The sequence below is a fragment of the Canis lupus genome, chromosome 26 (assembly GCF_011100685.1).
Source record: "Canis lupus familiaris isolate Mischka breed German Shepherd chromosome 26, alternate assembly UU_Cfam_GSD_1.0, whole genome shotgun sequence".
Lineage (NCBI taxonomy): Eukaryota > Metazoa > Chordata > Mammalia > Carnivora > Canidae > Canis > Canis lupus.
The window spans coordinates 781,148-802,367 of NC_049247.1; the positions used below are offsets into that span (position 1 = coordinate 781,148).

General features: G+C 58.4%; 1 protein-coding gene across 5 annotated transcripts in view; it reads left to right on the forward strand.

Annotated features, from left to right (window-relative positions):
- GALNT9 (polypeptide N-acetylgalactosaminyltransferase 9) overlaps positions 1 to 20,156 on the forward strand; it is a 79,780-nt gene extending 59,624 nt beyond the window's left edge. For 2 of the 5 annotated variants that reach the window (XM_038574675.1, XM_038574679.1), the window contains exons 7-11: positions 8,089 to 8,274; positions 10,664 to 10,801; positions 11,684 to 11,779; positions 13,721 to 13,888; positions 15,818 to 16,782. In XM_038574675.1, coding sequence (XP_038430603.1) covers positions 8,089 to 8,274; positions 10,664 to 10,801; positions 11,684 to 11,779; positions 13,721 to 13,888; positions 15,818 to 15,964 — 735 coding nt within the window. In that variant the 3' untranslated portion in view covers positions 15,965 to 16,782. Of the gene's footprint in view, positions 1 to 8,088; positions 8,275 to 10,663; positions 10,802 to 11,683; positions 11,780 to 13,720; positions 13,889 to 15,817 lie in introns of all 5 variants that reach the window. The other 3 variants (XM_038574677.1, XM_038574678.1, XM_038574680.1) reach the window with 3 other exon arrangements.
- The last annotated feature ends 1,064 nt before the right edge of the window (positions 20,157 to 21,220 follow it).

Consider the following 21,220-nt stretch of genomic DNA (forward strand, 5'->3'; position numbering starts at 1 on the left):
GGCTTCTCACTCCACGCACCAAATGCCCATCCTTCTCTGCTGACACTGACAGGGGTGCGCACCTGTCCTGCTCACTCCGCTCGTAGGACGTGTGGTGCCGGCAGTTGCATCTTTCCACATCGTTGCTGTAGAGTTTTCTTGGCTGGTGTCTTGTGTCCCCTCTTTCAACCGAACCTTGGAAACATTTCAGCAACTTCTGCTCCATCGGTGCATCACTTGAGCTGGCTGACAGTCAGCACTCCACCAGGAGTGACCGGGAGACCGACTGAGCCCCCGACCCTTCGCGTCTGGTGCATTCTTTGCCCTGCCTTCCCCTCAGGTCCCAATAGATGCTGTCAACAGAGGCTGATGTCCTTTCACAAATACGGAGAGCACCAGGGCTCCTGGCATGTGGACCCACCACCTGGGCGTCCAGCTGCATACCTAGTGGGAGGTGCCCCCCTGGCCTCCTGCTTCCCATCTCTGCCCTGATCTGCTGCGTGTTCTGGGTCATCTCCTCAGCCCCACACCCCAGTGAGTGAGTTCTCTCCTCAGCTGTGTCCAGACGGCTACCCAAGCCACTTCCTCAACTTTGGTTTTCAATCTTAATGAGAGTATTTCATATTTACAACATGTTCTGCTAGTATTTTTCATTATGTGGCTGTTCTTAGAACTGCTTGCTTTGATTCAAGCTCTCCTCTTTCTTGATGAATGGTTTCCCCTCCTTCCTTCATCTCTGAAAGCCCTCGGGACCTGTGAACGTGCTTCTTGGCCTCTTTCCTAAATCCCATCTTGGGTTGGTGGGTGATTCTTCTGGAACTGGGTTTTCTTCATGTGCTCTGTGCATCCGTTTGAGATCCCATCTTTCATGGAAATTGTATCTTCATGCTTACTGGTCCATGGATGCTGGCCCCCCAGGCCCCAGCTCGGAACTAAGCAGCTTAGATTTCACCCCAAGACCCGCTGGGCCCAGTGTTCCATGGGCTATGCATCTCTTCTTCCTGTCCCGCTGTCTGGCTGCAGCCCAGGGAGCAGCTCTTCTGCTCATGGTTGGGGCACCCAGCCAGTGCCCAGCCACAGACGTGGTCCCTGGCTGTCCGTGAGGTCAGTTGCCTGCACCTCAGAGCTCCAGCCCAGTCCCACAGCAGCTGTCTGCTCCTTCTGCGTGGTGGGGAGCTTCCTCTTCTTTTCCAAATATACTTGTAACTTTTAAATAATGTACCTACCACTGTGTGTTCGGGGAAGATAGAGAAGATGTCCACACCTGTGGCCTTAACTAGATACCCCTCTGTCGCTTTGTCCAGCTGCTGTGGGCCTGGATCAGGAGATGCGGGGGGCATGACCCAGGAGGTACAGCCTCACCTCTGCTTGAGGACAGAAAGTGCAAGAACACGCAGCCCCACCCTCCAGTAGTGTCCAAAGGACAGAGCTACTGGGATTGAGGACTATGCCCAATGCCCAGAGTGCTTCGAGGGTGGACAAAGGGGAGAGAAGCACTTAGCGCAGCTGCCTCCAAACTCACGAGCATCAGAATCCCCTGGAGGGCTTGTTAAGATACAGACTGCTGGGCCCGGGCCCATCCGGGTGTCTGTTCAGCAGGTCTGGAGGGGCCAACCACATGCATCTCTAAAGTGCTCCCAGGTAAGGCTGCTGCTGCTGGTCCAGGGATCACACTTTCAGATCCACTCAGTTTCAAAATGAAGGAAACCATTTTTTTTTCTTTTTGTTTGCTTGGGTGTTCAGCACATCTGGGAAACAAGTGGCAGGAACTTGGAATAAAAGTCCAGCTTGGAAGTTTCTGTGGGTCTGGTAGCGGGAGTGGAACATGGAAGTAGCTGTTTTAGAGCAAATGTGTGTATATACATATTGTCCCAGGGAGAGACGTTTTCTTGTCAAAAATGTATGAATTGAGCCCAGCTGAGCCCTGGGAGATGGACTTGCCTTCCCAAAGCTAAACCCAGTTAATTCTGCGCCTAGTGCAGTGTCACTCCTGCAGAACAAGGGGTCTGTGTGACAAGAGGGGGACATCAGCCCGTGGCTGCATTGGCGGGGGGGGGGGGAGGGGGCGGCGGGGGGGGACAGGGAGCATTGAGCAGATTGGAGATTTTTTTAAAGATTTTATTTATTCATGAGAGATGCAGAGAGAGAGAGAGAGAGAGACATAGGCAGAGGGAGAAGCAGACTTCCTGTGGGGACCCCAATGTGGGACTCAATCCCAAGACCCAGGGATCATGACCTGAGCCAAAGGCAGACGCTCAACCACTGATCCACTCAGGCATTCCTGAAAGTCTTTTAAATTAGATTCAGAGGCAAAATCTCCAAAAGTCATACACACAGTTTCTCCTGAGTGAACATGAAGCCCTGGTTGTTTGTTGAAGGCGGAAATTCTGCACTACCAAAAGGAAGATGGTGGCTGGGCCCCTGGTGGGTTTGCACCAGGTTAGATGTCCTGTGTGGCTGGATGCCTGGGCCCTGCCAGCCTTGATCTGGACCTCCGGGCTTCTGGCTTTTGGTCTGGAGGCCTGGGCTAGGAGGCTGAGCTTGTTCACCTCTCCCTGTCATAGCCTCATCTCAATAGTACAGCTCTGCACGGCCCCTGGATAGTTGGGGCTGGTTGTTTGGATTAATGTGGATGGATGGATGGATGGATGGATGGATGGATGGATAGGAGGATGATAAATGGGTGGATGGGTAGAAGGGTGGATGGGCAGATGGATGGGTGGGTGGGAGGGTGGTAAATGAATGGATGAGTGGATGGATGGGTGGATGAATGGGTGGATGGATGAGTGCATAGATGGATGGGTGGGTGAGTGAATGAGTAGATGATGGATGGACAGGTGGGGAAGGATGTGGGGAAGGATGTCTCCTTAGGAGGACTTAATGGCACACTGTCAGTCAGGGCAGCTACTGAAGAAACAGTGTCACCAGGAGCTGAAGCGCCATGCTCAGAAAACCCTTCCTACCTGAACTCACATCTGAGCACATGGAAACGCACTACACCCAGCCTTAATTTGGATGCCAATCATGATGCAGCCTAGAGCAAGGAATTATTTTTGTTCCTGAAAGCCCCTGCTGTATCATCTGCAAATCCTGTGAGAAGGAGTTGAAGATCCTGGGCTGGTCAAGGACAAAACCTAATTACTTCTATTCTGCCACAATGGCTGGGAAGGCACCAGGCCCACGCCGCATCAGGTCTGCAAATCCCAAGACCTTTGTGCAGCATTTCCTCCCAAGTGAGCTTTCTGTGGGCTGGACCAGAGGTCAGGGATGCCACAGACCATCTCATTCACACCACTAGAAGCTCCTGGCTATCGACGTCTTCACTCTCAAGGAGCACACTCTGATTTTGCCCAGAAGCCAGAAGCTCTGTCCACCACAGCCAACATAGGATACTAGCAGGATCAGGCCTCTCTGAGGCAGCCGTGAGGCTGTGCGTGCACCCTGCTCTGGGAGGCAGCCACTAAGGGATTCTGAGTCCCCAGGCAGCTGCCAGCTGTGTTGTTGCTCAGCAGGTCAGGACTCGGCTGCCACTGAGAAAAGTGTATTTCTCACCAGGCCACACAGGGCACTTGGGGAGGCAGCAGGAGGGTCAGAAGGCTGCAGGTGGACGAGGCCAGGACAGAGGCTTTCTGGGGTTGGGTGGTTTGCACACAGAAAGAGCCCCTCAGCGGGTTGCTTACTGCCCCTGGGAATTGCCCAGTCCGGGGAGGGACAGTCCCTTCAGGGTCAGCGAGGCCCCAGACGTCACAGCATCAAATATAGAAAATTAGAAGACGTGGTTAATACCCAGGCCCAGCCCTGACCCTCTGGAGGCAGTGGAATCACAGGCACTGGCTTCTCCCCACTTGCACTCAAGGGCTGCTGGGCCAGCCTGGTTTGGGGGCAGGCATCTGATGGAAGCCCAAGCCATCGGGGCTGGGAATAAGTGGGAGCCAGGCCTGGCAGCATCCTCTCCCCATTGCTCTCCACCAGGTGCTTCTCAAACATTGCTACAAAGCAGATTCTGATGGAGGAGGGCCAGGACCCCATCTGTGTGCCCCTCTGCAGCTTTGACCTGACTGGTCCTCCTGCGGGCCCCCTTCCACAGCATGCTCAGGAGTTCAGTTAGGGCAAAGCTGACCTGCGACCACCATGTCCAACCAGGTCTCCCCAGAGCAGTGGTGAGGTCTGCAGAGTCCACTGTGAATAAGGCAGCAGGATCTGGACTCCTACTCTTCCCCTGTTCCCTAAGGCCACAGTGATGCTTCTTGGAGCCAACTCCAGAGGCCTTGAGAGTCGGGGGTCTCTGCTGGAGGCCCTGGCCTCCTAACTTGGGCTTTGCCCTGTGCTGATGCATCAGGGCCAGCTCTGCTCTAGGAGGCCCGTGCGCTGGGGGCCTGGGCTTCGTGCTGCCTGCAGAATGTAGGGGCCCTGGTGGCCTCCTGAGTGTCTGCATCATGGGGCAGGACAGCTGCTCCACGGAACCGCGACCCCAATCAGGGCTGTCACAGACACAGGAGGGCCGGGGAGGGGTGAAGTGTGTGTGTAAGTGCACATGTGTGTGTGCATGATGTAGTCGGATGAGCATGAGGCCTGGACCACAGGATTCTAAACTACTCCCAAAGATTCTGATGAAGAGTAAAGTTTGTGGGCTCCTGTCCCAGCCTCTCCACCAGGAGCTCTCCAGAGGCCCCACTGTGTGCACTTGGGCTCAGGTATCCCTTCACCGATCAGCTCAGGGCAAGTGAGGACGAACAGGGCTTGCTGAGAAGCTCAGGGCCACTGAGGGGCGGGTGTCATGCTGAGCTACAAATTAAATGAAGTCAGAGTCCAGAAAGCATCTCCATAAAAATGATGGAGGGCACATTCTCCTCCCAGCACTATGCAGAGGAGGGCAAAGCCAGGCAGCTGGGGTCATTTGCCCTCTCACATTCAGACGCAGGAAACTCTGGCCTTTAAATAGTGCGGCGCTCCAGGAAAGTGTCACTTGGATTATGGCAATGGTGTGGAGAGAATGGAGAAGCTAGTGAGAGACAGGCACCTTGCTTCAGCGTGGGTGTCATGTGAGCGCCAGGCGCAGGCAGCCCTAATGGCCAGGCTCCCACAGGGCTCCCCGTGGGCTCACAGTGCACAGGGGCAACAAGGACAGTCTGACCTCTGTACGGTGGATGAGCCGCTTGCTGGCTCCTGTGCAGACCAGTCACAAATTCCAGTTTTTTCAGAAGCAGGGCCCGCCCACAAGGGCAGAGGACCCTCAGGAACCCCCGCTGGAACCCCAGCTGTAGACACCAGCTCCAATGTCCGAGGGGCTCCGATCTGTGGGGCCCCCTGAGCTCCTTCCCTCTGAAGAGCTGCCTGCAGACCCGACACCTGGTCCTCCCTCCGTATTTGCTGTTTCTGTCTGAGTGCCAATTAACCACGCTGATTGAGATAATTAGTGGTTGAGCCTGGGGTGGGTGTGACAGTGGCGCTCAGCCCTCCGTGGCACCCCCTCGGCTCTGGGTGGAGAGGCAGCCTCGGGGGTCATGCGTAGTTCTGGCTCCCACCCCCCACCCCCACCCCATGAAGCCACTGTGTGACCATGGACCTGTCTCGTGACCTCTTGGTGCCTCAGTAGTAAGAGTGAAGTCCACCCCCAGTGCACCTCCCAGTACCACCTCCTAGTCTGGCTTCCTCGGTTAGGAATGTAGCAACAGAAAACCCCTAAGGCAGGCTGGGACAGATGGGGATCTGGGCCTCTAACAAAGCACAGGGCTGACAGGCTCTAACCTTCTAGCCACCATCCTTCGTGTATAGACCTGAAGCCTTGTGTGTGTGGCCTTACGGCTGCAAGATGACTGCCATGCTTCTGGACCTTATGTCCTTAAACCATAGCTTTCCCCAAAGCCTCACCCTGAGACTTCTGCTTTCATCTCATTGGCCAGGATGATCTTCATGGCCACCTCTAGAATGGGGTACAGGTTGGGGGCACATGGGGTCTGTGATGTGACTTGAGTCAGGGTCTGGAGCCATGGCGTCATCACCTCCATGTGGAAATGCCCCCGTTGAGCCCCTCGTCCCTGCCCCGCACAGAAGTTGCCTGTGCGGTGATGCCCACAAGCCCCAGGCCCAGCTCACTCTGTCCCAGCTCAGGGGCAGGGGCGCTACTTCAGGACAGTTGGTTTCCACCTGCCACACGACGCCCCTGCCATGGGACCCTTCCTTGCCTCTGAGGACAGTTTTACCCAAGAAAGGGATGGGGGCCTGAAGGGGCCCTGAACTCACCACAAAGCCCCACACGAGGGTCTGTGTCCAGCCGTCCTCACACGACTAAAGCTTGACGCCCCTGAGCCAGATCCCACAAGGCCTTTCCAGTCATCCTGTCTCAGGGCTGTGCTAGCCACACATGGTTGCATAAATCAATTCCAAATTAGTTGACATCTAATAAAATAAAGATGCTGGCTCCTTAGCCTGGCCAGCCACACTTCAAGGGTGCAGTGGCCATGCGTGGCTGTGGCTACCATACTGGCCACCCAGATCCAGAACATGCCCATCCCTGTGCAAAGTCCTGTGGGGCAGCAGGGCTAGTGGCTGCTAACACATTCCTCAAAGGGAATCCATTCATTCATCATACAACTGCTTACCAGGCATGGGGACTGCATACAGGCTGTTCTGAGTCCCGCAGTGGGGGCAAAGGGGAGGGCAGTCGTCCTGGAGCTCACATGTCGGGAGGAATAGACCAGGGGAGCCAGGAGGCCGAGGGGCTGAGGGGCTGCAGCTTCAGAGGGTCGGGTGGGGAGGAGTGGCATCTGAGCAGAGGCTTGTGGGTGGCCTGGCACAGAGACAGGGGCGTGCTCCCCCAGAGGGAAGAGCAGGTGCACAGGCCCTGGGGGCATGAGGGGGCAGAAGGAGAGGGTGGGGAGCCCTGGGAGCACAGTGACGGCAGCAGAGGCCTGCTGGGCCCTCCAGAGACACAGTGTGGTGGTGTGGTGGCCGCAGGAGGCGTGAGGAGCAGCAAGGCAATGTCTCTGCAGGCCTGCAGGGCTCCCACTATTGCACGTCCATGTTTGCCTTCGGGAAGATTCCTGGTTCACACGTTTCCACCTGCGTTCCCAGTTCCAGCAGCTGGGCCGGTGGCTGGGTTTGGTGGGAGGCCTGTGAGTGGAAGTGGCGGAAGTCCCCAGGCTGGCTGCACAGAAGCCCTGCGTCCTCCTGGCACCCGGCGACCCCTCCCCTAGAAGCCACGCAGTGTCGGCTGCTCACCGCTCAGCACAGAGAAGCAAACTTCAGTGGGACCCCTGGTCCCGGGGCAGGATCTGTGCCATCGTCTCAAAGGAGCTGCCCCCTGGGCCCTGTGCGAGGGATGCAGAGGGGTGGTCCAAGGTGGGCAGGGCACCAGGCAGCAGGAGACTGGTGGCCAAGAGCTCAGATCATAAGGAACCCACTGCCTCCCCCACGCACAGCAGGTCCAACTTGCCCAGATGTGACCTCCAGCCAGCGGTGGTGTCAGTCGTCAGCTGTGAGATCTGCCCTCCTCTCTGCTTTCTGGAGGCAGAGTAGGGCAAGGGAGGAGCAGGGATGTCAGGATGGTCGGGCTGCGTGGAGACAAGACAGACCCAGCATGCATCAGGGCATCGTGGTGCAAACCACTTTTCTCCCTGGGTGGGGTCTGTGGGGATGGTCAGCTACTTCGGGGGATGCTATTTTCAAGGAAGCAGCTGTAAGATGTTCCCTTTAGCCAAGAGTGTGTGTTTGGAGTGCTTGGAGCTGCATTTGCGAAGTAAGTGCTAGATCGCAGGGGTGTGGACTGGTTGGCATCCTCTTTTCAAATTAGTTTGTGGGTCTGTTCCCGGGGCTGGGGGGCAGCTGCTGGTATGTGAGCCCTGGACCAGGCGCCTCCCCCCCTGCCCCACACAGAGCAGGCTCTCGGGCAGTGGGGGGCAGGGGGATGAAATCTGGTAGGAAACCCAGAAGGGAAGGCACCGTGTGCCCAGGCCCCAGAGCACTTGACCCAAGGCCACAGATGCTCTTCCTGGGGAAAGCCCACCGTATGGTGCCCTCTGGAAGGTGTGTCCTGGGGCCTGTAAGCAGGGGTGGGGGCTACACCGGGAAGGGCTGGGGCCACCCAGTGGCTGTATGGTGTCCCCGAAGGTGTGGCAGTGCGGCGGCAGCATGGAGGTGCTGCCCTGCTCCCGCGTGGCTCACATCGAGCGTTCCAAGAAGCCCTACAACAATGACATCGACTACTACGCCAAGCGCAACGCCCTGCGGGCAGCCGAGGTGTGGATGGACAGCTTCAAGTCCCACGTGTACATGGCCTGGAACATCCCCATGACCGTAAGCTGGGTGGAGGCATGGAGGGTGGGGCGAGCCGGGCCAGGGTGCAGGCGCACCCCACCCCAAGGGGGCCCATCTGGGAGAGGCTCCCCGAATGCCGGTCCCGCTTAGGGGCCCCTCGCTTTTTGGTGGATGTTTTCCATGGTAAAGGGAGCTGCTGGCGGGGGCATGTGAGCGTTGGCTCTTCCCCGATCTCCGGCACCCAGGGCTGACCCCACCCAGGGATCCACCCACCCACCTAGAAACACCCGCAAACTGGCCCCCCGTGGCTCCGGGGGCGGGGCCGCTCCAGCTCCCTGCCTGGCAGCCAGCACGCGGACGCGGCTTCTGTTTATGTTTGCTGTGGCTGAGCATACATGATACCAAATCTACCACTTCAGCCTTTTTAGAGCACGCAGTTCGCGGGCGCTGAGCACACCCACAGTGCCCTGCAACCATGGACTAGGTAGTGACCTAGTTCCAAAAACATCACCCCAGTCAGAATCGCTCCGCCGTGAGCTGCCAGCCCCCGTGTGCCCGCCCCCACGGCCACCTGCCTGATCCATGTCTTCCAATGTGCCCATCCTGGGCACTTCCTACAAATGGACCCTACAACGTCTCCCCCATTGTGTCTGGCTCTTCCGCTGAGCTCCGTGTTCTCCAGGTCCATCGGTGGTGTCGTGGGCGCCGGGGCTTCTTCCTCCCTGTGGCCAAAATCTCCACATCCAGGGTGTGGGAGGCCACCGCCCCCCCACCATGGACGCCTGCTTCCGGTCCAGGTGCTTTTGACACATGTCTAGTTAGGGGCCACTGTTTGTGATTTTTTACTTTGTAATCAGCTAATTTCCCATAAATAGCCCATATTCTGGCTTTTCTTAGAAACTTAGGAGACCTGTTCCCCTGCCTCTGTGACAGTGATTGAGGGCAGGTGCTGAGAGAGGCCACCCCTTATGTGGGGTGACATCCAGGCTGCTGGGCACCCCTGCACTCGTGCTGCTTCCCTGGCCATGGGAGCGTGTGAGGCCCCGCGTCCCCCACACCCATCAGCCCACAGTAAGAGCCACATCTTGTGTCACGACCCTGCACACACATGTATATCTGTGTGTGCTTCCCTGTCCACACACAGAGCTTCAAACACGTGACACGAGTTACAGAAACACATTATGTCTGTTACGTGAGTTTCTCTCCGCACCCTCCTGAACCAGCACGCCACCCACCAGCAGGGCGTGCCTGGCATTTGGGTAATGCTGCCCCAGTGCGAGGCGGGGCCACCGGCTCACACGACCCCCTAGGGAGGGAGGAGGGACCACTGTGGGCAGACCTACTTCCCCACCAGTTCCCCACATGGCAGTTTCCAGCAAGAGGAAGAACGCCACGGAAACACACACATTTATCAGAGATGGACGGAGGGCTCAGTGTCTCTTGAAAGCCTCATTTCCCACCAAGGGAACAGATGCAGGAAACGTCCCCATTACTTCTCAGAAGGGAACCCAGGTGCTGTTCCCATGGGGCCTGCAGGCCGCGGGCATGAGGGGTCAGAGTTCCGAGCCAGAGCCAGCAGATGCCCTCCCATATCTAATTCTCGGGGCCTCGGGGGCCTCCACTCCCACGACTCACCGGATCCTGATGTGAAGGCCCTGGGGTATCTCTGCAGCTGTGCCCACCACATGGATGAGGGAGCAGGGCACCCCGAGGGCAGCACGCCTTCCAGCCACGGGCTTGGCCAGCTGTCTGCAGCCCAGAGTGGAGCCAGAGGAGGGCACCGGCTCAAACCTGCTCACACCTGCAAAAGCTTAGTGCTCGTTGCCGCAGCCAGGACCCCAAGGCTACCCTGCGGTTCAGCGTTTGGCTAGAAGGACCCAGAACTCAGGGAAGCTGTTGTGCTCAGGGTGATGGTTCTTGCAGTAAGAAGTACAGACTCCCAGGAGCTGGACAGAGAGCCCTCTCACAGCAATGCCGTGGGATGCGGTGCACAGTATGTTGCTGACCAGGGACATCCAGCAAGCCTCAGTTTTTTCTAGGGCTCGTCCACACACACATGGCCAGCCTCCCATTGGGCTGTGGGAGCAGTGATCAAGCTGATACCCTACCATGGCCCAAAGCTCCCATACATCACCCCGCAGTGTAGACTGTCTGCAGAGATTCCAGCTAAACAGCAGTCTAGTCAGGCAGTATATTCCCAGGGCTCAGAGGTGACCTCCCAGCCAGCCCACAGCCCGGGGCCATCTGTCCAGGTTGGAGAAGCAGGCCCTTCCCATCGGGAGCTGCTGCCCAGACCTCCAGGGGTTCTGGGGGAAGAGAAGGGGTGGGGCTGCCCCCAGGTCTTGGGGGTCCCCCATCACAGGCAGAGACCTGGCCCTGGGGACTCGGCAATGCCAGCTCCCTTCCTGCCTCACTTCCCACCTTGCAGAACCCAGGGGTGGACTTTGGGGACGTGTCTGAACGGCTGGCCCTACGGCAGCGCCTGAAATGCCGCAGCTTTAAGTGGTACCTGGAGAACGTGTACCCGGAGATGAGGACCTACAACGACACCCTCACGTACGGAGAGGTACCGCCTCCACTGGGAGGGCCCCCCAGGCCACACCCTCACCCATAGGCACATGAGTGCTCACGGGCATAGAGAGCCACACGCACACATACAGGGTGCGGAGCAGAAGAGATGCCTAGGCTCACAGCCAAGTACCTGCATACGGAAGCGCACAGTGACACACGTATGTGCACAAATACACCCACGCGCGAATGTGCACATCTATTCATCCACATGAACGTGGGCCCCTGTGAATATGTTAGGGTCTGCACTCATGTATGTGCAAGTGCACACAGACACGGAAGTACACATTTGCACACAGTTTTGCTCATGTGCACACAGACTCATGGGTCCTGTCCTGAAGACAAACTGTCAGGTGAGCAGGTGCTCCAAAACCACTGGGACGGACACAGTGACACACTCACATAAACACAGTGCATTATCTAAGTGCAAACAACACATATGTGGGCTCAGACTCGTTGACTGCATGACATGCACATGTCTGCACCAGCCATTGCGGGCACAACCACACTCTCGGGTCTCTCTCAAGCCAGTGAGAAAGGGTGCTATGTACCCTCCCCTCCCCCCGCCCATCACCCTGATCAGTGCTGCTGGGGAAGGCGCCCCCCTTCCCTCGGGGCTCCAGCTGTTTCTGGGGAACCCAGGACCCCATGTGGAAGGAACGTGTGCACTCCGGCCTGGCTAGCGCTCGGTGTGAGGCTAGGAGAAGGAGTGTCCAGGGCGGACAGTCCTGACTGGCCTGTCCGTTCCTGCAGCTCACACTCCCAAGGTGCTGGCCACCCAGCAGGCCCCTCTGCCCTGAGTGGGGATGGGTGGCCTTGCCCTGGTCTCTGGGAACCCCCACCCTCACCGTGAGGTTTCTCCTTCGGTTTCTGGTCATAGGTGAGAAACAGCAAAGCCAGCGGCTACTGCCTGGACCAGGGAGCAGAAGACGATGACCACGCAATCCTCTATCCGTGCCACGGGATGTCCTCCCAGGTAGGGGCACGGCAGGCTAAGTCCAAGCTCTCAGGGGCAGCGTGGGGACCCTCGGGGAGACCCCCCTGCCCCAGGTAGACTCAGAGCAGGGCTTGCGGTGCCAAGCAAGCCTTGGGCAAATTGCTTGCCTCAGTCTGCATCCATCCGATGGGGCTGTGATGGTACCTCTCAGGGCTATCGTGTGGACCAGAGTGGATTGTGTGGGAAAGCGTTTGCCATAGTGTGGACAGAACCTGGAGGTATCATGGTTCCCGCTCGTGATCTTCAATCATTGCTGGGCGTGGGAGGTGGCTTTGGAAATGTCTACACTGATGTCCAGGCTCCAGGCCCACAGAACCAGATGATGTAGGGGCAGGTGTGTGCTCAGAGCTCAGGGTGATGCTGAAGTGCAGGCCCCGGCGTGGAGCCTGATGACTCTGGTCCCGGTAAATCTGCTGATAAAGGTAATACTTCAGAATGACTGTCAGCTTTATTTAAATTAAGCCCCAGAGTGATTTCCCCAAATGACACTCGGCTCCCCTCCACGAGCTCTCTGCGTCTGAGTAGCACTCGGATGTCCTTGCACTGGAAACCTGCAGTGACCTGTGCCAGCCCCGGTCATGGAGAAGCGGTGGTGTGTGGCAGGCATGAGGGCCGGGCCTGTCACGCTGGAGCAGAGTGTGGTTTTCCCCTCACTGTGCCCCTCACACAGCCTCGTCCCAGGACCCCACTGGGCCTCTCCCAGCTGCTTCCACATTGAGACAAAAGACAGATTCACCCACCAGGAGTCTGACGTGGCCTCAGAGAGGACATCGAGTCTCCTGGGCTCATCAGACTCCGTGGTCGATTCTCTGGCTGGCGCCCAAGGGGAGGATGTGTACGCACCAAACAAAGAACTGCAGGAGATGATCGGGGGGACTGAGGTTGTCTCCACGTCCTGGGCACGAGATAGATGCCACAAACCACGCAGCCCGAAAGACTGCTCCTGGTGTGGCTCACACATGTGCTGGTGCCACGCCAGCCCAGACCACCCAGCAGGACCGAGGACCCACTTCCAAGCCGGGGCTCACCCGTCTGGCGAGCTGTGCTGTCTGCTCAGGAGGGCCGCAGACCCTCCCATGGGACCTCTCCCCAGGCCGCCCGGTTCTGAGGGCAAGCACCCCAGGACAGCCAGGGGCGCCCACTTCAGAGGTCGGACAGCAGCACACCGTGATGTTCACATGCTCCCCAGAAAGACCCAGAGGAGGTCGCAGATCCCCACCCTTAATAGGAGAGCTCAGAGTCACTGCCACGGAGCATGTAGGGTGGGAGCTGCCTATGTTCCATGGGATTGTGCTGGAAAACACAGCAGCAGTGCATCCAGGTGTGTGCAAACTCGCGCCTGCAGGGAGAGGGCTGAGGTACAGGCACACCTGCTGGCTAACGGAGCTGGTGCTGCTTGCTTCTGTATTGCGTCCATGGGATTTTCACAGCAGCCCTGCCGGGCAGGCGCTGTCAGAAACTCCTGCACAAGGGACCCCAGGCCGAGAAAGTGGCATGACTTGCCCAAGGCCACAGCTGGGAATGGCAAGGATCTCTAGGACTGGCTTCTGTCATGAGCACATGTGAAGTAGGATCGAGGCATGCATGAACTTGGGGTTGCCTTCCCCATGGAAATATGTTCACCTCAGGGTTGTTTGAGGGCAGATGGGGTGCCCTGAGGGCATGTGTGACAGTGTCCTCCTCAGAGCAAAGTTCTGGGAGGGAGTGAGGCAGTCCTGCTGGGGGATCTTAGGGCAGGAGCAGGGCCAGGGAACGGGGCTATCTGAAGGGCATCCCCAGGTGGGCTCTCTGGGCACACCAGCCCCTCCCCGCCGCCCCAGGGCCTGGCGCTCCCCAGGAAGTCGTGGTGAGTGGGCTGGTGGGGGTGGCGTTGCCTCGCCCTCCCGCCTTCCCTGACCCCTGTTCCCGGTCCTGCGGCAGCTGGTGCGGTACAGCACAGAGGGCCTGCTGCAGCTGGGGCCGCTGGGCTCCACTGCTTTCCTGCCGGACTCCAAGTGCCTGGTGGATGAGGGCAGGAGCCGCACGCCCGCCCTGAAGAAGTGCGAGGATGTGGCCCGGCCTGCGCAGCGGCTGTGGGACTTCACCCAGGTCAGCGGGTGGCTGAGACCCCCAGGGCCCCTGGGCTGGCCCCTGGGGTGGGAGCTGTGAGGGCAGGAGGGGTTGACCCCTCTCAGAGGTTAGGCTGCTTGCCCAGGGTCACTCAGCCGGGGAGGGGCCCACTGGGCTGGTCATGCACTGCAGTGCCCTCACACTCGTGCGTCCTCTGGCCTCCCGGGGCGCGGTCAGATGGAAGGGACAGACGGGGCAGGGCCCCTACCCAGACGCCCTGCCGCCACTGCTGGCCAGGCTCTGCGGGAATCAGCCCCCCGGGCCCTGGCGCTGCTGGGACGATGACACAGGGTTAGAAGTTCCCGCCCCAAGAACAAACACTAGGGCAGGTGAGTCACAGGTGGCCACTCCGACACAGGCCCCTGCCCAACAGCAGCCACTGGCTAGGATGGCACCCGGGTGAGAACCGCACACCAGCCCCAGCGGGCCGCCTGCGCCCAGGGAAGGGGCTTCCAGCTTCTCCCAGCCCCGTGGCCCTGGGCCTCCTGTGAGCAGATTCCTGCCCCCACTGCCATCCAGCTGGCCTTCCTCCGTGGGGCCCTGTCCACAGGCCCCTGCCCTCTGCCCACCCTCAGCTCGCCCTGCCCTGCGTCCATCCAAATACTGCACACTCTTCTCTGGAAGCCCCGAGGTCGCCTTCACCTCCATTCACCCTCCGTGGTGAGGAACTCCCATGTGTCCTCCCGTGACCTCACCCGGAACCCCTGTCTCCCTCAGCCCTGCCAAGCACCCTACAGGCCTGAGCAGTACCCTACCCCTCTCCCTAAAACCCAGTTGCATCCTACATCCCCGCTGTGTTCCGAGGCTGCCAGCGAATCACCAGACAGGCACACTCTCACCCTCGTGGAGCTAGAACTCCAACCAGGCATCTACAGGGCGGTGCTCCCACCATGGGCCCTGGGGGGGTCCTTCCTGCCACTCCAGCCTCTCCAGGCCCCCTCCCTCCTCCTTCTTCCACCTGCCATCTGGCCTCTGTGTATCCAAATCTCTCCCCTGTTGAGGATACTGGCATGGGACGGGTGGCACCTGCTCCACTGTGACCTCATGTCAGCTGTCATGTGTGCTCAGACCCTGACGTCACATTGCCAGGATCTGGGGTCGAGGATCAGAGTGTCTGATCTGCTCCTCTAGAACTCTCCACCCATGGGACTGCATTGTGAGGGTCCTGAGAAACCTGCCACCATGGTCTTTGTACCCTGGGGAGCCACTCCCAGCCTTCCCTGACCATCCCCTTCCCCAGCAGGGGCTGCAGGTGTCTTCCAGGAGACATTCCCTGTCTCTGTCCCCCAACCTCAGCCCTGCATGCCCTCTGCCATCACTCCCATGGGGTGGACCCATGACAAATGAACACTGTCAGGTGGCCCTGCCCTCGGCGTTGGGGTCTGAGGGCTTCCAGTTACAGGAGAGGCTGCAGGGGTGAGCTGTCCTGCTTTGAGGCAGAGTCAGTAAGGGTCAGAGGTCCCCAGGACACCAGGTTTGGGGTTGGGATGGTAAGAAGCACCTGTTTGGAAAAAATGGAGAACATATAGTATACAACCTGGGGTCCTCAGGCTGGGCCAGAGTCCTTGATGTCTGGAGGACCAGGGAAGCTGCAGGGGTGATCGATGGGCAAGTCAGATATGATAAAGGCAGGAGGCACATGGGGGAGCCTTCCATCTCGGGGCCCTGTCTCCATTTTGCTAAGTCACTCCTTAGATTCCAGGAGCAAGGCAGGCTGGTGACGTGGCTGGTAGGGTAAAGATGCCCGAGGACAGAGGACCAGGCAGGGACAAGGGATGGGGGACAGATAGTTCCCTGAGTCTCTGGTGGCCAAGCTGTGACCTGCATGGGGTGTGTCATCACCCCCACTCCCAAGATGCTCTCAGGGACCCCAAGGAGTCCATGCCAACCCGGTTCCCCTCCCCACAGAGTGGCCCCATCGTGAGCCGAGACACTGGCAGGTGCCTGGAGGTGGAGATGTCCAAGGACGCCAACTTCGGGCTTCGGCTGGTGGTGCAGAGGTGTTCAGGGCAGAAGTGGACCATTAGAAATTGGATCAAGCATGGGCGGCACTGACCCCAGCCCCACCCTGCACCCCTCCCCTGATGTATACCTTAAGGACCTGGGGAAGGCATCGGGCCCACCTGCTGGGCCGGGTGCCAGGACTCAGGCCCCTTCCCTCCTACCGCACCACTGGGACCCAAAGGGCCCTGGATGTGCTCTGCGCCACCCCTGGCCGGGACCTCAGCTCAGCTGCCAACAGGCTATGTCTCTGGGACAGCGGGGACCTCCCCGTGCACTTGGAAGCAGATGCCCAGGACCAGCCACCCCACCAGGAGCACAGACCCTGAAGCCAACTCCAGCTCCAAATCACGTGCCTTTTCTCCGGTATTCCTGTCCAGGCCACTGGGACGGCCCACTCTGCATGTGCTGAAGCCCCTGTACATTCCCCCCTCGTCAAAGTAACCCCCGAGAACTCAGAGGGCTGCCAAGCTCCCGTCCCCTCCAGGCAGAACTGTGCCCTCTTCCGTCTTCTGGTCATCTAAGGCAAAGCCCGGGAGAGCAGAGCAGAGCCCTCTCCAAGGCTGGGGAGAGGGAAACCCAGCAGATGCACCTGCAGTGGTCCGCACGGCGCCCCGGGCAGTGCTGAGACTAGGAGATTGTGCTGCTTCCATCTGGCACAGAGTGGATCAGAGGGCACAGGGCTTGTCTCATCCACAGGAGTCCCACCTGCTGGGTCGTCCGGGATCGGGGCCCCTGTTGTAGCATCTCACCCAGGGCCAGGCACTTCCCCTTATTGCTCTGAGGCAGGGGTCAGCAAATGATGACCCCTGGCCCTGTGCCTGTTTTTATAAATAAAGTTTTATTGGCACACAGCCACACCCATCTGTTCATATATTGTCCAGCACAGCTTTCTTGCTCCAGGGCCAGAGTGGAGAAGCAGCACAGGTCGCACAGGGCCGTCCCAGGGGCTCAAGAATGCTGTCTCCGGGCAGGATGGTGTTTTATGATTGCACTGAATGTTACAGGGCAGATGGGGTGCATCTACCTGGGAGCAAAGCTGGATAGTCCTGTCCCCGTCCCCCATCAGACCTGGTGCCCGGCTATACCCAACACCAGGTGCACCTGACACCAGCTGCTCCCTGAAACTACCAGTACCCCCATACTGGCTGCACCCCTATGCCAGCAGCACCCTGACACCAGCTGCACCATAATTCTGAGTGGAAGGCCTGGGCCATCTGATGACAGGGCATCCAGGCTGGCCTGGCTCACCCAGACAGAGGCCGAGCCTCTGCAAGCTGAACCACCCAGTCCTCCCAGTGGGGGCTCCCGATGTCCTCCTGGTGTCCCTCCTGGGGTCTCCCAGGGGCAGAAATAGTGGCGCCATTTGTGATTTCCAAGTCACCCCCATTCTTGTAGAGTAGCCTGGAGCAGGTTGGCAGGGTTTCTGGACAGCAAGGCTTCAGGCTGGGGGCACATATGACCCACATGTTCCCTCTGTCCAGGGCCAGGCAGCCCACCTTCCAGGGAGGACAGGGGCCCACCTGCCCCTCCAGGGAAACATCACAGCTATCTGCCCCAGCTGTGCCTGTCTCTGCAGAGGAGCGCTGTTCTGGTAGGGCCAGGGCATCCGAGCCCTGAGACAGCAGCTCCTCTCCCTCTCCTATGGGCCATCTCTGGGGAAGGTGGAGGCTCTGACCTACCCTCGGGGTCAAAGGGCACCCAATCTGACATCCGCTGTTCTCTGGCCCCGCAGAGACCCCGGGAGTCTGCACCTCACTGTCCCCCATCCCAGGCCCCATGGCTCCCCCTGCTCCCTGCTGCTCCTCCCCTGCTCCTTCCTGGGGCCCAGTCCCCTACTTTCTGCTGCTGCAGGGAGCCCTGCCCATCCCGAGGTCCCCGCTCTCCCCAGGGAACTTGACCAGCTCTGACCCAAGTCCCCAAAAACCCTCTATTTCAGATCATCCCCCAATTTTAAGACCATAATGGTGGCAAATAGCTGGTAGTGAGTGAGGCCTCCAGAGTCCACCTCTCACCAAAGACCTGAGCACACTCAAATCCAGGGGTGTCCTGAGTGAGGGTGAGATGTAGCAGCCATGGCCCACTAAGGGGATTGCCAGTGGTTTAGAATAGAAAGTGTCACAGCTTAAAACCATAAAACTCTTGGTGTTACAATTCATCAGGCAGACTGACAGCCTCATCAAAGTGCTGGTTGTGCCACACAGCCTCGCAGAAGATGGAAGTGTCGCCACAAACCTCCCATCCTCACGGGAGGCGGCACAGTTTGAAAGCCTGCTGTTGGGTCCTGGCTGGCGCCCGGCTCTGAGGACACAGGTCACCGAGGACAGGCAGCCGGGCCTACGGGCACCATAGCAGTGGGTTCGAGGCAGTGGCGCTCTGTCTGCTGTATCCATGACAGACAAACCGCCTTCCCACAAGGCTTGGTCCCGGAGCTCTCTTACGTTCGTTCACTGCAGACCTTCCTGCCTCGTGAGCAACTGTACCCTCCACCCAGGCTTGGGCTTTTCCAGAACTGCCTGAGAATCCAGGGCCTGGGGTGGGGAACTCAGTCCAAAGAGCCCAGCTGATCCCCCTGGGCTCTTTGGACTGAGAATGGAGAGAACAGAGGGTGGCCTGGCAGATCGTCAGGTCTGTGGACACGTTCCTGACCAATTTTGTGGTCGCGGTGAGGTGTGGCCGTGGCAGTGGCTGGTGGGCATTCCCGCTGGTGCAGATCCCTGTCTATCCTAACTCACAGTGACATGCACTCCCCTGACCCCCCACCCCACCATCCTGGATTCAGAAGACGCTCTCACACCATCCGTGGCTTGTCCTGGAGTGAACCCAGCCCCCGAAACCCTGACTAGATTCGTGTTCACACTTCCTCGGCTTCAAAGCACAGTAATTTTTCCTCTCTGTCTTCTTTTGAAACACTGGTCTGTGGTTGAGGCCACCCCACTGTGCCAGCAAGGATCCATCAAACAGGGGCTCCCATGCAGGCAACAGATCGCATGATGGAAGTGCCGAGGCTTCAAGGTGGGGGGTACTGGGGCATCCTGGGACTCACCTTCCAGCAGCTGAAGGGACCAGGAGCCTGGGCCACTTGTGGGGCTGGAGCTACAGGAGCAACGGGAGCACCCACCATCGCAGATGGGCACCTGGGTCCTGTGGAGCAGTGCTGGAGAGGAAATCAGGCAGGTTTTGTCACCTCCAGTGATGTCTGCCAGCTGGACCATACCACTTGCAGGAGTCAATTTTTACATTTTCAGGAATTTTGTGAACCAATTGTGAAATACAGCTATTGCCAAAAGTAAATTACCCTGAACCTACAATTAAATATGTTATGTTGAAAACAAAGGTAAATACTCCAAACTCACTACTTGCTATTTATTCTCATTTTATTATCACCCACACTCTTGGTTCATCTATCATGTGGAAGTGAGGCAGGGTCCCAAATGGAAGGTGGGTGGCTGGAAGTTGTCTGAGGTGGACATACTTGTCAGTGGGAATGGTCAGCTGTTGGACACCGACCAGTGCCTCCCTGTTTGCATCGTTCCAGGGCTCTGGACACAGTGTCTTCTCAGCCACATAACACAGGGGGTTCTCGTCAGAGCAAAGAAGGTCTACGGCCAAGTGATCCCCTATCCCCACCTGCTTGGGAAAGTGCTGGCGAGCACTCTGGGAAGAAGGAGGAAGAGGGAGAAATAGGTTTGAAATTGCAATACCACATCATCCTCAAAATAACCCTGAGTGGTGCTGAGAACTTCTGTGTCCATTTTATAGGTGGGGACACAGAGGCTCTGAGGACAGAAGATACGCAGCACCAGGCGCACTCACACTTTCCCTGGCGCCAGTCAGGGGTTCCTAGGCAGATCTGCTCCATGCCACACCTGTTCCCCTGCACTCTCCCTGGCTGCACTGAATGGTTTTTTTTTTTTTTCTTTTTAACCAATAGTCATGTTCAAATGGCAAAGATACAAGTAAATAGAATCTAATAAAACTTAATAGCAAGTCCACTTCTTCCATTAATCCAATTATAAATTGGCTCTGCAGTGAATTTAGAAAAACTCATGTTGTTTATTTAAAACGGTTCATTGGTCACCAAACCTAATGAGCAGTGGGGCTCTGGGCAGGACTGTTCACAAGCAGATGCTTCTAATGAGGAGCAGGGAACACAAAGAGGTTTTCCCTTTGCTCTGCTCTCGACAGAGATCACGTGCATCAGAATTTAATTTTGTCTAATAAAAATATTTATTGCTCCAATGAATCTTCAGTTATGGTTGAGACTGGCTGGGTGAGTGGACCCTGTGGGAAGCAGGGGCCTGGCCCAGGGTGCGGTCCCCAAGAGAAGGGCAGGGGGTGGGCCAGGAAGCAGGTTGGGGGGAGCAGGGCAGGGAGGGCAGTGGGGGGCGGGGACCAGGGCTGGATGTGGGTGGTGGGAGAGTAGAGCAGGGAGTGGGGCAGGGAACCAGGACAGCCAGAGATGGGGGACAGGGAGGGGGCTCCTGGGTGGGGCTGGCCAGGGACCCAATGTTCACAGGGATGAAGACTCTTCTGAGAACCCCAGAAGCCCCCACCCCCACTCCCCCACCACAGCAGTGGCCTCAGGGCCCTGAGGGAGGGGATGCCTGGAAGAGGAAATGAGATGGGGGGGCGCTGAGGTCTGCAGCCTCCTCCACAGACCACACGTCCCCCAGCACCCGCCCTGTCCTGGTCCTGGGGCCCCTGACTCCCTGCAGGCACAGGGTGGCCCGGGCATGTGGGTCCTGGCTCCAGGGCGCTGTGGGCACTAGTGGATTTCAGGGCTGAGCCCTCACCCCAGGCACACCCAGGCGGATAGAGGGATTGGGGGGGAAGTTGGGGGGAAGGCAGCGGCACTGGGAGCCGGCTTGTGGGCCTCACCACTGCTGGCAGCAGAGAACCCACACAGGAGAAAGCTCTTTCAGGCCCTTGGGACACCTCAGGCAGCAGTGCAGGGTGTGACTTGTTTCCAGGGCTCTAGGCAAACATGGGGAAAGTTCCCTCCTCACAGCCCAGGGGAGCAGTTTCGACAGCTTCTGGGAAGCCCAGGGTGTCTCACAGATGAAGGGCCACACAGCAGGTGCGGGGACGGCTCTTTTGGTGCCTTGGCAGCCAACCCCTGGGCACAGGGCTGACCTCATGGTGGGGAGTTGCATCCCTCCTGTCACACTGGCCCTGGGCTCCAGCTCCTGGCACTGGGAGGGCCCAGTGCTGGTCGTGAGACACAGAACTCCTGCTAGAGGTCAGGGAGGCCACCACACGTTTGGGCATCAGAAACATGGATATTCCAGCTGGACTACGACACCCACA